The following is a 19590-nucleotide window of genomic DNA, read 5'->3' as shown; positions in this document are numbered from 1 at the left end:
ATTTTCTTTGCTGGTTCCTCTTTCTCCTACCTGCTAAATCGGGGCGTCCCTCTCTTCCTGAATCCCTCCCTATGGCAACATTTAGCTCTCTGCAGAAGGACAATAGCAGATGTACTCTTCATGGATGGTTGGCTTCCAAATAACGTGGGTAAAGTTCCCCTCCCATTTTTCTTCTATCTAATGTAAAATTGGCTTTATTATAGTCCTCAGAAATGTTAGTCAGTTGGAGCTGCTGTAACAGAATACCATAAACGGGGTGGCCTCTAAACAACAGAAATTTCTCTCTCACAGTTCTGGAGGCTGGGAGGTAAGACGAATGTGCCAGCAGATACAGTATCTGGTGAGAGCCCAGTGCTGATTCATCGATGGCTGTCTTCTTGCTTGGTCCCCACACAACAAGAGGGACAAGACAGCTCTTGGGAGTCTCTCTTACAAGGGCACTCATCCATTCATGAGAGCTCCACCTTCGTGACCTCATCACCTCCCAAAGGCCCCGCCTGCAAACCCCATCATCACCTTGGGGGTTAGGTTCCAGCATGTGGCTGGTGGGAGGACACAGACACTTAGTGGATTGTACCAGTGGTACTGAGTTTATACATGTGATGCCGGAATGGAAGAAATGGTTTCTTTCCTCTGTTTCAGCAGCTGCCTTCCCATGAGTACTGAAAAACGGTACTTCTAGGAATATATATTTAATTAGTTGACAACATCGCCGGATCCATCTTTTCACTCAGCTTCCTACCAATTTGATTAATAAAACTGTGGACCTCTGTTACTGGCTCTCTCTGATGTGCTCTTCCTGGTACCTGGGTCTCCGTGCCTCGTCCCTGAAAATAGAGGCTCTCGCCTACCTCCTCGGCTTGCTGATTACATTTAGGCTGGGCTGGTCCTTGGGAGAGTAAGCAATCTTATCAGCACGCTTCCAGCTTCTTCACTGGTGAACTGCTGCTGACTTCTGGGCGGAGGGTTACATACTGAAATGCAGGGCAAATGCTAGGCCCTGCCTATCTTGCTAATTCATCTTGCACCTATGAACTCCAGCTCAGTTCCTTAATTCAGAATTACACATGTGTGTCAAAAGGCAATGATAAACCAGAGAGGCCCCTTCTGGAACCACCTACTCAGGTGATGTCTCAAGAATATTTATCTTAATATTTGTAGCTTTTCCAGTGTGGTCTTGATAGAACTGTCATGCAGAAAGAATTTGTTGTGGATGAGTTGGCAAAACACAGCTCGTGGGTTAGAGTTATGGTTCATGTTAAAAAACCAACAAACCAACCCTGAAACCAGCAGGCTCGGAAAGCTGGACTGTTTTCCTGAAGCCCTGAAATAGCCACAGGGCATTTCAGCAGAGAAAACAGCCTGCTGTATGGCCACCCTTGATAGGTTCTCCTGCCTGGCTCGCAGGCACATGGAGTTAAAAAGGAGCTGCTAATGATAGAATGAATGCTTTGGAAATTTTTCCCTTGGGCCATCCATCCGTAGGTGACTGCTTTGAAAAATGAATGAAAATCAAACCTAAAGTCACCGCCGACTCCGTAATGAATCAAGCCCTTTGTATTTCTGTTCTGTGGAATTAATAAAACCACCTTGGCCTGTGGTATCATCAAGGAAACATTCTTGTTCGCAGGCTCAGACCTAGAGTCGTAGTCCTCCTTGCTTGCTTTTTCTTCTGCGTGGTGGTTAAAAACACATAAAACTTAGCATCTCCCCTGTTTTTAAGTCTGCAGTTCGGTGGTGGTAAGTATATTCACGTGGCTGTAAAACAGACCTCCAGAGCTTTTTCATCCTGCAGATGTGAAACTCCGTGCCCATTCAGTAACCCCGCTCCCACCGCCCCCCCCACCGAACCCCACCATTCTACTTCCCGTTGCTGGTAATTTGCTCCCGCCTTTCTTTGGTGAGCCTGTGTATTCCCGAGTCTTCTCTCCTGCTTCAGTGCAATTTGCCATTAGGGAGGAGAGAACAATTTGTAACTTTCACAGTGGTTTTGTAAAAGCGAGTGCTGGTTGTGGGGCTCGGTGAGCATTTCTTTTGGCCTGGTGGCCGCACTGTTGAAAGCATGGTAAAGGCATCATGCATGATGAAGAAATTAGACAGTGAAAGGCCGATATAAACTTTAAGAACTAGATCTTTTTCCCATGTCTCTCCTCCAGAGCTGAGTCTGACTCTCCAGTTCCTAGGTAAACCTGTAAACTCTCTTTCTTCTGTCAAGGTTTACTTAATCTTCAACAGGTGACGGAATCTGTTTCAAACATGTGCTTATTGCCCCTCCGGTATTGTAATTTGTTTGTAGCACTGATGTAATTGCTTATAAATTGGGACAGAGTGCATTTCATGGGCACACATTATTGACAGAATACAATCACCGTGAATAACCCAAAGTCTGGATCAAGGGGAACACGCTGTTTTCTGTTGTGTGGCGTCTTTGCTTACGTAGCTGCTGCAACGAACGTTTTTTTTTATTTATTTATTTGACAGAGAGAGACACAGTGAGAGAGGGAACACAAGCAGGGGGAGAGGGAGAGGGAGAAGCAGGCTTCCCGCAGAGCAGGGAGCCCGATGCGGGGCTCGATCCCAGGACCCTGGGACCATGACCTGAGCCGAAGGCAGACGCTTAACGACTGAGCCACCCAGGTGCCCCTGCAACGAACGTTTTGAGTGCCATGACATCATAGAGGATTGTTGGGAAAGGCTGTTGTTCCTGCATGCTTTTGCTTTTTCAGAAACTTCGGTCTGTCTTCAAATGCGGCTTTGCTCTCGAGGCTGGTGTCGGGACACCGTGGGCTGCCTGTGTTCATGGGCAGGATTTTATTTCAAAGATGTACTCTACACCCATGCTTTTTAGTGCATGTCTTAGATTTGCCTTCCGTTCTCCTGCCACTCACTTTGAGCAGTGCTAACACTACATAAAAATGAAGCATCCCTAAACTTGCTGATTGCTGGGATGGTCTACTTGAAAATAAGGTTTTGTATAAGGCTTGAAGTGAGCCCCAGACTGAAAATCCATATGAATTAACAACAGAATGGCCCATATCCAAGGCATTCTCTTTACCATATTTTGAAATTATCACATAAAAGTAAACTAGTGAACCAGCTCAAAAGGAAACAGAAGCTTTGGATATTCCGAGCACTGCATCCGTCATAATAGCCCACAGAATGGTGTGTTCTCTGAACAAGATTTGAAAAGCCACAACCTCAGGCGCCTGGGTGGCTCAGTTGGTTAAGCGACTGCCTTCGGCTCAGGTCATGATCCTGGAGTCTCAGGATCGAGTTCCGCATCAGGCTTCCTGCTCAGCAGGGAGTCTGCTTCTCCTTCTGACCCTCCCCGCTCTCATGTGCTCTCTCTCTCTCAAATAAATAAATAAAATCTTTAAAAAAAAATAAAAATAAAAAAAGAGAAAAACCACAACTTCTCCTTTCATTTCCCGTACCTAGTTTCCTCATCAAAGCCAGGTGAGGGATAAGGCAGAGAGGCCGCCTGGCCAGTTAGTAACTCTGGGGATGTGATGGTTTCCACCGTGTCACTCTGGTCTTCCTGTAGGTGTTTCTGCCCGTGTGTAACAGTCATATGAGTAGCGTTTTTGTGCCCGGTGGCCCAGACTGAGTGCTCCCTCGTTGATAGGAAGCCATCCTTTATTATTTCCCTTTTAGCATTCTCCCTGCGAGTAGCCCTTCCAGAGTGGTTTCCCTTTACAGCATTTGGAAGATGTCAGTTCTCTTTACTTTTGCTATATACTTACTTTGAGCAACAGTATCTTGAAATAAAAATATATTCTCAAACTGGCTTTAGAATTTAGCCCACAGCGTATGGTTATTTTTATTAAAAGATTGTGCTTTTATGGTCTATCTGTGAGAAATAATGATTCTGAAAGGATTTCATCCACGTACCCATTCAGCAAATCTTTACAGACACTTATTATGTATCATGCTGATCTAAAGACAAAACAGACAAACATCCCTGTGCTCCTAGAGTCTGCATGGTGGTAGAACAGGACCACCATGTGTAAGAAACATTATAAAGAAATACTGGTTCGGATGCTAGAGAGTGATAAAGTGAAAAATGAGAAGCAGAAAAAGAGGTAAGGAGGCATGGGGGGCAAATGACAGTTAAGTAGGGTGGTTTGGGTGAGCCCTATCGAGAAATGACACTGGTGCAGAGATTTGAAAGAGGTGAGGGAATTATCCATGTAGATTTTTGAGAAGAGGGTGTTGCAGGCAGAGGGAGCAACCAGTGCAAAGGCCCTGAGGTGGGTATGTACCTGATAGGCTGAGAACTACAGACAGGCCTGTGTGGCTAGCCTGGAGTGAGCAGGAGGGAGGACACTTGGATGTAGCTTCAGACAGATGACGGGGCAGGAGCAGATCCCCTGGGGCCTTGTTTTCCATTGTCAAGACCCTGACTCTGAGTTCTGAGCAGGAATGATACAAATGATTTAGTAGAAGATGACTCTTTCTGATAGAACTGACCTGAGAAACTATTCAGGAACTATTTATGTAGTAAGTCAAATGGTAATCATAAGTACAGAGGTCAAATGCAGCAAAGAAATACAAGGAAGCTGAAAAATATTTTCATCAAGGTATTGAAACAGGTGAATTTGAAAAGAATGTCATAAAAGGTAGGCTGTGGTTTCCAAGTCCTGAGTGTCATGAAGGACTGTGAGTGCGTGCATGAATCAGAATGGTTGTGCAGGTTAGAGGGTGTGAATGGTTTCAAGTTTCCAGGTGAACCTGATTTTCCAGGTGAACTCAAAATCATTGCTATCCTGGAATTAGCTCCTAGAAATAGCTCCTGACTTGAGGATCATTTCTTTCTACTAGGTTTGTAAGAACTTAAAGAATCTGATGTACACCATGCAGAATGATCTTGTCTGCCCGCACCGGTTTATTAACACCCAAGGAGCTTGTTGTCTGATAACTTAAAGGAAAACTGTTTAATTCACACTCTTTCAGTCTTTCTAGTGGACCATCCATATTTTTGGATATGCTCTCTATACTTTTGCTATATACTTACTTATGAGCTTTCTCCTAAGCCTAGAATCTACGTGCTTAGACTTTGTCGTACTCTAGCAAGTTGGTGGCAGGAAGGGTCCGTCATCCACAGCGGACACACAGACCTTGCTTGCTTTTTAGGGTTTTCTAGTTTGTGGATCATACAGACTTGTCCCCCCTGCCCCTTATTTCCATTATCTCATTCCTCAACCCCTCCTCAGAAGATCCTGGCATATAATCAAAAGTATATGTTTTATTTTACAGTAGTTAATGTGTAGTAGCCTTAAAACTACCCAAGGGAGTTTTCATAGCTATCAAAAGGTGGCAAAACTTGGAAAAGCCTTCAACTACAAATGAAGCCTCTTGTTAGGTGCTGGAATCAGTGCCTGACATTTTATGTGCTTACCTCATTGAATTCCCAGACGTGCCTCCTTGGGGGGTATCATTGTTCCATTATTCAGGTGGGAAAATCAATGCCCAGGCAGGCCATGTAACTTGCCTGGACCACATAGCTGGTAAATGACAAGCCAGGCATTTAAGTCCTATCCTAATGATTGTGGAACCTCTGTCCAGTGTGCCCCCCATTCTATGCTCCTCCCAAATGTAATCTCACCCATTTTTATACCTAGTAGTAATAGCTTCATCCATTGGAAATGCCCAAGTTTGGTGTCCATCTTTCTTTATAATTATAATGTGTACTTTGTTTATAATGAAACTACTCTTTATAGTCCTTGACTTTTTCTCCCCCCACCCCCCAATTTGCCAGTCCCTTTAGTAGATTACCAGTACTTTTGGATATCTTCCCATTATAAAATACACCTAACAAATTTTACCATGTTAAGCATTTTTAAGTGTATAGTTCAGCGGCATTAAGTACATTCACATTGTTGTGCAACCATCACCACTATTCATCTCCAGAATTCTCGTCCACCTTCCCAAACTGAACACTCTACCCCTGAAACAGTAACTCTCCATCCCTATTCCACCCCCAGCCCCTGGGAAACACCATTCCACTCTCTGTGACTACCTTTGGTCTCTGTTGGATACCTTCTGTTACCTTTGTTATATATTTGTATGTTTCTTTGTCCTAAGTCTGGAGCCTCTGTGCTTATACTAATCTGAGCTTTCCAGTTTTTCAAAGGAGGAGAAGTACAGTTGACCCTTGAACAATGTGGGAAGGGTGCCAGACCTCTGTATAGTTGAAAATCTGTGTATAACTTTTGACTTCCCCAAAACTTAACTGCTAGCCTCCCATTGACCAGAAGACTTACAGATAATAACATAAACAGTTGATAGACACACACTTTATAAGTTAGGTGCATTATACTATATTCTTACAATAAAGTAAGCTAGAGGGAAAAAGTTACTAAGAAAACACATTTACAGTACGGTACTGTATTGAAAAAATCTACATGTAAGTGGACTCATGATGTTCAAACCCGAGTTATTCAAGGGTCAGCTGTACTAACTCAGATTAAGACTGACCTCCTTGCAGACATGCAAACCTGGAGCTCAGGCCCACTTGCACCCCAATTGCTTATGTGCTTAATAGGATATTAAACCTGAAATGTACTTGAAAAAGAATGAAAAGTAAATAGTATTTATTTGGGAGGTTTTCTGGGGACTCCAGAGCTGAGAATTCTTAAATTGACCTGAAAACTGTGTTTTTTTACACCTTGGTTTACATATTTTTTTAATGCATAAGAAATAATTTAAAAGTCCTTTTTCAGGATGAGATAATGTTCCCATTCTCCCTACTAACTGAAAAACAATAAAAATGTTTTCTGTTGAAAGTGTCTGTAAACATTTAAAATATAATTTTTTGTTCATTTAATGTTCCTGGAGGTTGTCTAAGAACCTTGGAGATTGGTTCTTGGGGGAAAAGCTGTGTTTAAAAAAACATGGTAGAAGAAATCTGCCTGCAGCTGACTCGTGTTAATTGGGTGCTTTGTTTTACGCAGTGCTCACCCTTCTGTTAGAATATTAAGCTAAATTCAATAAAATAATTTACTTTCCATCTTACTTTGGAATAATAATTTTGGAGGCTAAGTGCATGATATCAGGAATATTTTCAGAAAGTTCAGGCTCCGTGCACTGAATTAAGTTTTGAGACTTTTTTTTTTCTTTTTAAGATTTTATTTATTTGCGAGAGAGAGAATGAGAGACAGAGAGCAGGAGAGGGAGGAGGGTCAGAGGGAGAAGCAGACTCCCTGCCGAGCAGGGAGCCCGATGTGGGGCTCGATCCCAGGACCCTGGGATCATGACCTGAGCCGAAGGCAGTCGCTTAATCGACTGAGCCACCCAGGCGCCCTAAGTTTTGAGACTTAATTAGATCACCGAGCCCAAGGAGAGAAACACCAAACTAAATAGACATAAGGAAAATGAAAGCATTTTTCTTTTGCTGGGAAGGACCTAATGCTTTTTCCTGGAGCAGTCGTGATCTGGGCTTTACTTGCCTGATTCATTATTTGTGTGATACTTGATTCCCTAATGGATATTTTTTTTTAAAGTCCAGATTGTCTTACTTCGATAAATTTTGGACTTTTTTCTTCACCCACTTCTGAAAGTGATCAAAAGACGATGAATTGCTCAGGGTCAAGAGCCGAGAAACCCAGCTCTAGGAAGGGCCGAATTCTCCAGCCGCATTTTTCTTGTCCTGCTCTTCGCGGTCCCGATTTGCAAGGAGAGCCCTGGGCAGCCTCCGCCGCGCATGCGCACATGAAGTCTCGGAGCCAAGGCAGCGGAGTGACTTCAGTACTGATGACACTGTGGTTATAATGTAACCAAATTACAGCCTAGGAGCTGAAAGCACCCATTCTCTTCTTGGCCTGGAGTCGGGGCCCTGAAATCCAATCTGAAGGGTGTTTAATGAGTGTTCGGATCACTGGGGCTCGGTGCGGCGGGGAACAAGGAGGGCAGTGTCTCCGCAGACGGTGTGGCCACCCTTGGAGCCGTGGGGGGAGGAGGAATCGCCGCGTTTGTAGACGTGTAGATGGGCAGGCCTGAACATTTAGCCGGTCTCCCAGAATGCAAGCCTTGTCCCGGCTTCCAGGCTTCGGTGTTAAAGCTGTGGTTCCTGTTCTTGCTCTGGTTGGTTTCTCACAGCCGTGGTGATTACAGTGTCTGCTGATGAGCCGACCATCACTTTTCCTGGTGGGCTTTGGAGTCCCTTTCTTCCTCACCCCTCCCCATCATACTTACTACCCGGGAGTTGACTGAGTCCTGGATACCGTCCTAAGAGCTTGGGGTATAGTAAATCATATATTCCTCACCACAACCCTATGAAGTGGTTTGGAGATTACGCCCATTTTACAGAAGAGGTAAGCGAGGCCCAAAGAGTAACGTGCCCAAGGTCACACTGCCGTGGAGCAGAGATACAGGATTTGCAAGAAGGCAGATGTCTTCAGAGTTTGTATTCTTAAAAATTTTTTTATTTTAAAGAGAAGAGCGGGCAGGGGGAGAGGCAGAGAATCTGAAGCAGACTGCCTTGAGTGGGGAGCCCAATGTGGGGCTCAATCTCACAGCCCTGAGATCATGACCTGAGCCGAAACCAAGAGCCCGCAGCTTAAGCAACTGAGCCACCCAGGTGCCCCTCCCCACCCCACCCCCGGAGTTTGTATTCCTAATAATGACATTTTACTGCCTCTGTCACCCAAGGGCTGGAAAAACAGCGTGAGAAACATCTCCCACATTTCAGTTGTCTGATTTCTGTGTTACCTAAGGAGTCCTGCCTTTGCAGTGGAAGATCGGTTGGTTTATGTGCCACTCACCCTAGCTTGCAGGGGCTGTGTCTTACTATGGTCATCCTAACTGTGTCATATTATGTGGCCTACTAACCCGCTTTGGTGCCTCTAGTTAGAGCTCTTGCAAAGCATCAGCCTCTTTCCTTGGTTTTATCGGCAAGTTTTCTCCAGGACAATCTGAATCATCAAAATTGCAAGTATAGGTCTTGAAAGGGACAAGAGGGAAAATGGAGAGACTCTGGGACTCAACGATTAGGAGCAGATTCTCTCAACTGGGTTTGAATTCCAGCTCCACAGCGATGAGAGTGTGATCTTGGCAAGTCTGTGACCTCCAGCCTGCAGTGCCCCAGGGCAGGTAGCTTATTAGCAGAGGTGCAGGTAAGCAGATGACGTGGTCTCTCCATCCCCAGGGTGAGTCCCGGGGCCGTTGCATCTGGCCTCCAGTGTCTTTATTGACTCCAGCAGGCCACCAGCCATTATTATTGATGTCCTGGAGGAGAAAACTGTAGGGACTCTGTTCTGGCTTCTTGTGTGCTGTCCAGAAGTCCCGTGCCCTGATTGTGGTTCACCAGCCTCTGCTTCCCTCCTAGAAGAATCTTCTTTTTCTTCTTTGGGTTCCAAAATGACCCAGATATTTGCCTTGAAATGGATTGTGTTCATTCATTCTGTGAGATAGTCTCGGGCCCTTTGCAACCTAGAAGGTTAGACCCTTTGATTCTGGAGAATTTCCTTGCATTGTGCTTGCATCATATCCTTTGCTCTTGGGTCTGTCTAGAAGTCGCGTTGGTCAGACATTGGAACTCTTGAGCTGAGCCCATAAATGCCCTGCATGCCCGTCTCAATGCCATCTTTTTGTCAGGATGTTTTGTTTCTAGGAGTTTTCACCTGTATCTTTAATCTCTTCCAGTAAAATTTTTATTTCTGTGCTGCTGGGTTTTTTTTTTTCTTTTTTTTTATTGTTAAGAGCTCTTAATTGCTATACAAATATTCCTTATTGGGGCGCCTGGGTGGCTCAGTTGGTTAAGCGACTGCCTTCGGCTCAGGTCATGATCCTGGAGTCCCGGGATCGAGTCCCGCATCGGGCTCCCTGCTCGGCGGGGAGTCTGCTTCTCCCTCTGACCCTCCCCCCTCTCATGTGCTCTCTCTCTCTCTCTCTCTCTCTCACTCTCTCAAATAAATGAATAAATAAAATCTAAAAAAAAATATTCCTTATTATAACCCTCTAGGTTTGTTTAGTTTTTGTTTTTTGTTTTTTTTTTAGTTATAAACTCCTAGCTATATGGGGATACAAATTACAGTGTTTTAACAAGTGTTTTCCTCTAGTCTGCATTATCAGAAGTGGCTGGTGTCTCCCGTTTCTGACCTTTGGGGGGGGGTTCTGCATAATGTGGCCACTTCCCTACTGCTGACTCTCTCCCCTCTGACCTGTTGGTAAGATTTCAGCATTCTCGTCTGTCGTCTTCTAGAATTTGGGGGGAATCTCTCACCTGCTGTCTCTTGTCTCATTTTCTTGGTTTTCTGTGAATTTATTCCTCTTCTTCCTTTTTTCATTCTCTACTGTTCTTTTTTTTTTTTTTAAGTTTTTTTAAAATTTATTTGACAGAGAGACACACAGCGAGAGAGGGAACACAAGCAGGGGGAGTGGGAGAGGGAGAAGCAGATTTCCCATGGAGCAGGGAGCCCGATGCGGGACTCAATCCCAGGACCCTGGGATGATGACCCGAGCTGAAGGCAGATGCTTAACGACCAAGCGCCCCTCTACTGTTCTTTTTTTAAGCGGGGTTTCTGGGTGTAGTGGAGATGCATGTACTGAGTTGGCCATATTTAGCCAGACTGACATTCTTTTCATCGTTTATATTAAGCTCTGTCTGGCAGGGGCCTTGTGCTAAATTTTCTAAGAAAAACATGCATTTATGGGCAGTTAGGTGGGTTCCTGTGGAATTTCTCAAATTGTACTCTCCTTGAACTTTTGCTTCATCGGCAGCTCTCAGCTGTGCACAGAGGGGCTAGGAAGGGGTAGCCGTGAACCTCTGGGGTGTTGGGAATGTGTGTGAGTTGTACGCATCCGAGCCTGGTTCCCGCCCCTCTGACCTCACAGCTGGAAGGCTCTCAAAAGAGACAATATTTCTGGGGCGCCTGGGTGGCTCAGCCGTTAAGTGTCTGCCTTCGGCTCAGGTCATGATTCCAGGGTCCTGGGATCGAGCCCCACATCGGGCTCCCTGCTCGGCCGGGAGCCTGCTTCTCCCTCTCCCACTCCCCCTGCTTCTGTTCCCTCTCTCACTGTGTCTCTCTCTGTCAAATAAATAAAAAATCTTAAAAAAAAAAAAAAAAAGACAATATTTCTTAAAAAGGATTTTAGTTCTAGAATGCCTTTCACATCTAGATCAACAGCTGTAGGAATACCTTTTAACAGCAGGAAAGATTAATTACCTCCCATAAGTAGTCTGCTACTTGCTGAGTGTGTTTGATGATCAAGTTAGAGGAATTTTGAAGGCCGGAGTTTTTGTTACTCCAAATCCGCTTACTGGTTTGTTATTTCTTGTAATCTCATTTCTTCGAAAGGGACAGTTCAGGATGTGACTGCGTTGGCTCTGCCCCCAGGAGGCTAAGAGATGAGTATGAGTTTGCTAGAGCTGCTGTAACAAAGGACTACAAACTGGGGGGCTTAAAACAACAAATTTAATCTGTCACAGTTCTGGAGCCCACAAGTCCTAAATCAAGGTGTCCTCAGAGCCATGCACCCTCCAAGACTGGGTAGAATCCTTCTTTGCTTCTTCCACCTTCTAGTGGGGGGCTGTTCATCCTTGGTGTTCCCTGGTTAATAGTCACATCCCTCCAGTCTCTGCCTCTGTCCTCACATGGCCTTCTCCCAGTGTCTCTGTCTTTACACCGTCTTCTTATAAGGAACCAGTCATATTGGGTTAGGCCCAACGCGAATGACCTCATCTTAACCTGACTACATCTCGAGGACCGTTTCCAAATAAAGTCACATTCACAGGTACTGGGAGTTAGGACTTCAACAAATCTTTTGGTTTGGCTCTTTTTTTTTTTTTTTTTTTTGCTACCATTAAGCCTCTAGCTTGATGTTAGCCTCAAAAAGAAATCAGAGAGAGAGAGAGACCTCAAAGCCAGCCAGCTAGCCCTGCGTGCCGAGGATTCACATGTCATTCAATAGCAACTGATTAGGGGCGTCTGGGTGGCTCAGTCGGTTAAGCGTCCGCCTTCGGCTCAGGTCATGATCCCGGAGTCCTGGGATCAAGCCCCACATCGGGCTCCCTGCTCAGCAGGGAGTCTATTCTCCTTCTCCCTCTGCCAGTCCTCCTGCTCATTCTCTCTCTCTCAAATAAAAAAAAGTAGCAACTGATCGATATGACTGGCACCTTGCTACTCAAAGCATAGTCTTTGTACCAGTAGCAGCTGCCCTAGGAGCCTGTTAGAAATGCCGATTCTCAGGCATCACCCCATTCGTCCAGGATCAGCCCTTGGAGCTTGTTAAGGTGATTGGCGGGTACAAGAACGAGAAGTGCTGCACTGAGTCACCCCAGTGGGGCTTGGGAGACATCATCCCGCAGTGCGCTGATGGGGTAGCCCGGTTTCCTGTCGGTGACATTGAGGAGGCATGCCTCCTTCTCAACGTCAACTCATTCCCCCGCTCTCAGTGCTAGAAATTAACATTTTTCCCTTCACAGTAGAAGCAGCAATAATAGAAATTTCGTTCTTCTGTACCAGGGCCTTTGCTAACCACTTTGCAATCATAGTTTGAATTTTTACACTGATCTTGGGAGATAGACGATAATCTCTCTAGTCCTGTCATGACCCCCATGTCCTGTGGACTGAATTGTGCTCCCCTACCCTCCATTCAGGTGTGGAAGCCCAAACTTTCATTGTGGCTATATTAGGAGTAAGAAAGTAATGAAGGCCAAATGAAACTATAAGGGCAAAACCCTGAGTAGGATTAGTGTTCTTAGAGGAAGAGACCCCAGAGAGTTCTCTTTCTCTCTAACATAGCGCTTAGCATAATATTCTGGTTTAGCTGGGTTACTTGGCAGAGATACTTAGTATTGATTTCTGTTTGTGCAGCAGGTAAGCCCAGTGCCTGCAGATGGGTACTTGCTTGCTGTCTATACCTTGGGCTCCTCAAGCCTGCAGAGTTACATCCATCCACCTGCTCAAAGAGTAGCAAAGGGCCATGAGGAAATCTACAGGATTCTAATGCCCTAAGATTAGACTTGTTGAGAGTTAGTGGGTTATAGAACTTTGAATAATATTCTAAGAGGTATTAAAGGTAAGAAAAAGCGGACCAAGGCCTTTGAGAGAAGCCATTCTCTGCTGGATAAGAGCATGCCCTGGTTGTCATGGTTACGTTAATCCTAAACCAGGAAGGGGGGAGGGGGGAAGAAAACAACACTTCCAGAAAGGGCTTTCTGAAACCTCAGCAGATGCAAATTTTTTAAACTTGAGCAAATGTGTCTATGAGATTGCTTTTGAAAGGTTAGAACCTTAGCTTGTATCAAGTAGGGGAAATCGTTTGTTCAGACGCTTGGAGGAAGTAGGGAAAGGGAGGAGACTAGACCCTCACGCAGAAAGAATTGTCTTTATTCTTTCGGAGGAGGAAAAAAAAATACTCCCACATAAAACTTTATGCAGTAGAAAAATCCTGAAGGCATAGATAGATTTTTAAAGGTACAATAAACTAAAGCAACTTTGATTCACATTTTTTTTAAAAGATTTTATTTATTTATTTGAGAGAGAGCAGGAGAGCACAATCAGGGGGAGCAGCAAGCAGAGGGAGAAGCAGGCTTCCCGCTGAGCAGGGAGCCCAATGCGGGGCTGGATCCCAGGACCCCCGGATCATGACCTGAGCCAAAGGCAGGTGATTAACCGACTGAGCCACCCAGGTGCCCCTGATTCACAATTTTTAAGAGCTTAAATCCAAATTTGAATGTTCATACTATTTGTTATTCGGTGTTTAGTGGCCAGACATTCCCCAAGAATGCAAACCTCCTAAAAGGTAATTTTATAGGATTCCATGAACAGCCAATTCAAAATGGAGAAAATCAACAGGGACACCCAATTTGAAGTCAGCCAACTTATTTGTGCGTGAGGCTAAAATTCAAATGCCTTTTGGAGCATAATTAAAAGTAGCCAATAAGAAAAAAGTGATAAAAATGTGACTATGTAGTTTCACTAATTGCTGATTTGTTCTCCAGAATAAAACATATAATTACTATTTGGTGTCATTTCTGTAAGGCACACATTTCTAGAATTAATTTTCATCAAGACTGACTGAGTGTGGGGTTGGCCAGACTGACCGTTTCTTTTTTTTTTTCCATTTTAAAAAAGATTTTATTTATTTGAGGTGGGGGGAGGGAGGGTGTGCGAGCAGAGGGAGGGGCGGAGGGAGATGGAGAGAGAGAATCTCGAGCAGGCTCCACACTCAGCATGGAGACCCACTCGGGGCTCGATCCCATGACCCTGAGATCATGACATGAGCTGAAATCAGGAGTCCGGTCTCTTAGCTCACTGAGCTACCCAGGTACCCCAGCCTTTCATGTATGAATAAATTTTACCTTAATAATTCTACTCTGGTCCAGGATTGGAGTGTAATGGAGCTCAGCACCTGTGTTTTTGGTTGACTGCCATGGAGTTTGTTTCTTAGAGGCTGTGGGAGTCTTAGAGGTCTGTTTCCTCAGCCTCAATATAACACTTGGTGATAATTAAAAAACTCATTTGTCATAAGATCCTTTTCATATTAAACTTAACTAACGTGTAGGTTTTCAAATGATGTGTAAATTACTTGGTTTCCCTTCCTCATGTACAGTAGCTTGTGCAGCATTAAATAGAAATGTGTGTGTATCTTAAAGTAAGCCCCTCCTTTGAGAAGAGACCTCTACGGGTCAGAATTCCTCAGGGTCTCTGCTTTGTGCCTGCTAGCTTTATCCACGCTGTTGGATAGACCCCCTCCCCCCGTTCACACTCCATCGTCTTATTTCTAGATTTGTTTTAGCAAAAGCGCTGGTGGATTTATAGCTTTTTGAACCCCGTTCCTGGCTCCTAGTGCAAAGCCTGCCCCAAATGCAAAATTTGCGGTTACTCTAACAATGTTCATTTCCTGCCAAACACATAAAAGACCTCTTTGTACCGAGAAATCTTAGCAGATGTTGAGTGCGCCCATATGGGTGTTCGCTCACTTTCCCCATGTGGTCAGGCCTTCCCAGCCAATCTTCCTTGAGCTAGTCCTAACCCTCAATATTTTTCTAAGCTCTAATGTTCTAAGAACAACTCACTTTCTGACTCGTAAAAAAGGTAGAAACAGATTCTATTGTGCATCACCCTCTCTGACTGTTTATAGATGTGAACCCCACCTCCACTTACTTTTTCTTGTTTTTTTTCCTTCTGCATTTTTCATTGTGATAAAATATATATAACATAAAATTGACCAGTTTAGCCATGAAGTGTGCAATTCAGTGGCATTAAGTACATTCACCAATACCACCATCTGTTTTACATTCTGTGATGTGATTTTGTTTTGTGTTTTTTTGTGTTTTTTTTTTTAATTTAAATTCTAGTTAATATACTGTGATGGGAATTTGAGCAAAATTACTTTGAGTGTGAAGTTCCAAAAAATCCACTGGGGATAAGTGTTGAGGAATGATATTGCAGACTGTCAGAGTAAATCCACCATGGGAAGTAAAGGAGGGATGCTTTCTCTTAGAGAATGGGAATGAAATCTTTTCCTTCTTTATTAGACATTCCTGTTTTTCTCATTAGTCCTGCCGTTAGCTCACATGAGATGATTCTACCAGTGACCTTTGAACCAGGCAGTTCATGAAAGAGCCTGGGGAGGTTGGGATTACCCATGGAGAATATTGTACGCCTTCAGAGAGCTGTGACTATCTTCCGGATTTCAGTGATGAGGAATATGGGGGTATAAAGTGGCATCTGTTTAAAAAAATGCTCAATGACTGGACACTGAAGCATCTTTGATGGCTCCTCAGGTCATGCTGGGCCAGGCTAACGGAAATGCCCATCATTAAACTGGTCAGGCTCTAGCTTACCGTCCATTAGTCAGCTGGGTTACTAATTGGTTCCTATAATGCTCTGCTCTTCTCAGAGGAAAGGTGAAAGTATAAAAGCAGTAACTACAAATGACCATGTTTTGACACATTTTTCTTCCAGTGTTTGATCTGTGTGGTGGACTTGGGTCCATTTTATTAGTGGGTCATTACAAATCCATCAGGCAGTGAAGAGAAACCAAGGTGTATGATTCTTAGTGGTGAAGGTAGAAATTGGGATTCTCTCTATCCTGTTCCCTCTCCCTTGTAGATTCAGTATATAGAAAATGCATGTAGAGTATTGATTGCTGTGGGCATTTCATTGAGTACCAGCTGCTTTGCTGGACGATAAGAATATAAAGGTGAATAAGGAGCCCAGAGTTTAAGTGGAGAGACAGGCTCATGTATACTTAACTTCATAGAATACTGTGGAATGAGTATGTTTTATTCATTGGTTCATTCACCTCCAAATTGGTTGGTCTTTAAGGCACCGTAGAGACCGAGATTAATAAAATGCAGCCTTTACCTTCAGTGTGGGTGAGGTGTGGAGGTGAGTTTGCACAAAGTGCTGGGAGAACCTAGGGAAGAAAGTCGTAAATTCTGCCTTACTTTCAGAGGGAGGGACAAGGAACAGGGTCTGTCCACTGCCGCAAAAAGGGCACGGGATCACGAGTTGAAAACTTAATGTCCACACAAAACCTGCACACAAATATCTATACGAGCTTTATTCTTAATCGCCGACACTTGGGTGGTAACCAAGATGTCTTTCAGCAGGTGAATGGATAAATAAACTGTGGTACATTCGTACAAGGGAATATTATTCAGCAATAAAAAGAAATAAACTATGAAGCCACGAAAAGACATCCAGGGACCTAAATGCATGCCGTTGAGCAAAAGAAGCCAATCTGAAAAGGCTACATCCCATGTGATTCCAACTATATGCCATTCTGGAAGAGGCAGTGGAGACAGCAAAAAGACCAGTGGTAGCCAGGAGTTGGGGGGCGGCATGGGGTGGGGGGTGAGGGTTGACTGGGGTGGCTGGATTCTTAGGATGGTGAAATTATGCTCTGTGACCCTGTGATGGTGAATATGTGATATTATACGTTTGTCAAGAAATCTAGAGCTGTAGAATGCAGAGTGAACCCTGATGTAAAGTGTGCGCTTGGGGTGATGATAAATGTGTCCGTGTTGGCTCAGAAGTGCTTACAAATGCATTGATGCAAGATTAATAATAAGGGATATTGGATACTGTGTATGTGGTAAAAAGAGGTATGTGGGAATTCTCTGTGCTTTGTCTTCCGTTTTCTGTAAATCTAAAACTGCTCTAAAAATATACATATTTTTAAAAAGGGGGTCGTGCCTGGAATTGGGGTGGGGAGGGGAAAATGGCAGAGAATTCGCATCTAAGTGGGAATACAACCTGGAAAAGGCTCCAAGGTGTGCAGTTGGGGGTACCGGTGGTCAGAGTTCATGGAGGTCGGCAAGCTGAGAAGGGCCGGAGGATTCAGGAATGAAGAGGCTTCCAGTGGTGGGAGCTGAGGTTTGTTTTCATCTCTTCCCATGTCAGAGGGGGTAACTCCTGTTGTTTCTCTTCACAGCAAAGAGCCCCGGGGAAAGTGCTGCTGGACGCAGTCTGCAACCACCTCAACCTCGTGGAAGGGGACTATTTTGGCCTTGAGTTTCCCGACCACAAAAAGATCACGGTAAGTGATGGGAAGTTAATGAAGTAACTTAAGTGATGGGAAGATATTTTACCATCCACTAGGCTTTGGGAAAGGTGAGTAATCGGGTCTGGTTCCTTGGCCATACAGACCCATCACAGAAGAACAACATCCAGGGTGCCTGGGTGGCTCAGATGGTTAAGCGTCTGCCTTCGGCTCAGGTCATGATCCCAGGGTCCTGGGATCGAGTCCCGCATTGGGCTCCCTGTCAGCGGAGAGTCTGCCTCTCTCTCTCTCTGTCTCTTATGAATAAATAAATAAAATCTTAAAAAAAAAAAAAAAAGAGGAAGAACATCCAGAAAGCCCTTGTTAATCTTTTTTGGAAGTACTACATACATAGGATTAGCAAGTGCCAAGAGAATACTCCATGAAGACTAGCTCCCTCTGACCCTTTCCCCCACCTCTCCCTCCAGAAACTACCATTACCAGTTGCCTCTGTATCCTGATAAAAGTCCGTGTCTTTGTATATACAAACACATATTTCTGAAACACGCTGATGTGGGGAAACAATATACAACGTCCTGTACCTTCCCTACCACTTCCGTTAATGTATCGTGAAGATCTTTCCTTTTCCGTGCAAAGAATCCACTTCCTTCTATTTCAGTTCCGTGCCATTCCGCCAAATGGACATGCCAGGATTTACAACGCCTTTTGTAAATAATGGGATACTTAGGTTGTTCCCAGTCTTTTGCTTTTAGAACAAATGAAGCTACGGCAAGCACACTGGTACATTTGAGCTTGCACTCAAGGGTTTCAGTACTTGAGATCCAGTGGCATGGAGTTGCCTAATCCATGGGTTTCGATCGTGGTAAAGTTTGAAAAATATGTCGTGTTGTTCTTTACAAAGGTTTCACCCATTTGATCCCAGAAGTTAGAACATAGGTTTTTGTTCCTTTTGTCTTTTGCCTAAGGGCACTTTCTTAAGGTTATATCTGAGTCTTTTATTAGATACTGTTTGAGACTGTAAGTTCATTGACTGCATTTCTATTTATTCTTCCATTCAGTACAGAGTACCTAGAACTTTTGCTAGCCACTGTGCTGGGGATAACTGTAAGATGCAGGGAACGTATGATCAGGTGGGGTGTCAAGCTGTCAATGACTAGTACAGGGCATGTGACAGGTGCCCCACTGGGGCAAAGGGGGCATTGGATGGTAGGGGCACCAAACAACATTGTGTTTGTTGGGAATCAGGGAATCCTTCCCAGGTATTACAAAGCTGAGTCCCATGAGGCCAGTAGGGGTTGACCTCATAGAATGTTCTAGTGAGAGGGGGTCCTAGTTTTAAAGAGCAGAAAGCAGCCTTCAGGAACCTGCAAGTAAGGCTGCAGTTGAGAGGTAAGGGGGAGGGACTCAAATGAAGGAGGTGAGAAAGAGGAGGCTATAAGGTAGACAGGGAGCCACATTCTGAAGGACTTTTTTTTTTAAGATTTTATTTATTTGAGAGGGAATGAGCAGTGGGGTGGGACAGAGGGGGAGAGAGAAAAGCAGACTCCCCGCTGAGCAGGGAGCCTGATGTGGGGCTCGATCCTAGGACCCAGGGATCATGACCTGAGCCAAAAGCAGACGTTTAACTTACTGAGCCACCCAGGTGCTCCAGAGTGAAATTAACTTAAAAGTATATTTAACTTAATATGTCCAAAAACATGATCATTTCAGCATGTAATCAGTATCAAAAACTATGAATAAGCTATTTCACATTTTTTCGTGCTGAATCTTCGAATCTGGTATGTATTTGAGTCTCATAGTCCCTCTCAATTCACGCCATCCGTGTTCCCGGTGCTCAGTAGACATGCGTAGCCAGTGGCTATCATATTGGACAGCACAGCTCCCAACTAATGTGTTTGGGAAGCGGTCAGTGTGTTTTAAAGGGGACATGGTATAATCCGATTTATGGGTTAGAAAAAGGACTGGACTGGAATAGGACAAGACTAGAGTCAGGAAAGCCATTAGGAGCTTGCTGTGTTTCAGGCTGGAGATGGTGCTGGAAGGAACTGAGGGAGAACCATGGTGGAGAACTGGAGGGAGGTGGGTGAATTCAAGAGGTTTTGGGGGAGGAGGTGGTTAGGGATATGACTGAAT

General features: G+C 44.4%; 1 protein-coding gene across 5 annotated transcripts in view; it reads left to right on the top strand.

The window, feature by feature from the left end:
• FARP1 (FERM, ARH/RhoGEF and pleckstrin domain protein 1) overlaps window positions 1–19590 on the top strand; it is a 268577-nt gene that overhangs the window by 161310 nt on the left and 87677 nt on the right. For all 5 annotated transcript variants that reach the window (XM_035003155.1, XM_035003149.1, XM_035003150.1 and 2 more), the window contains exon 3: window positions 17389–17493. In XM_035003155.1, the coding sequence (XP_034859046.1) occupies window positions 17389–17493 (105 nt within the window). The remainder of the gene's footprint in view (window positions 1–17388; window positions 17494–19590) is intronic.

The sequence above is a fragment of the Mirounga leonina genome, unplaced genomic scaffold, assembly GCF_011800145.1.
Source record: "Mirounga leonina isolate KUSES-001 unplaced genomic scaffold, KU_Mleo_1.0 Mir_127, whole genome shotgun sequence".
NCBI lineage: Eukaryota > Metazoa > Chordata > Mammalia > Carnivora > Phocidae > Mirounga > Mirounga leonina.
This window is presented reverse-complemented; position numbering and strand designations above follow the sequence as displayed.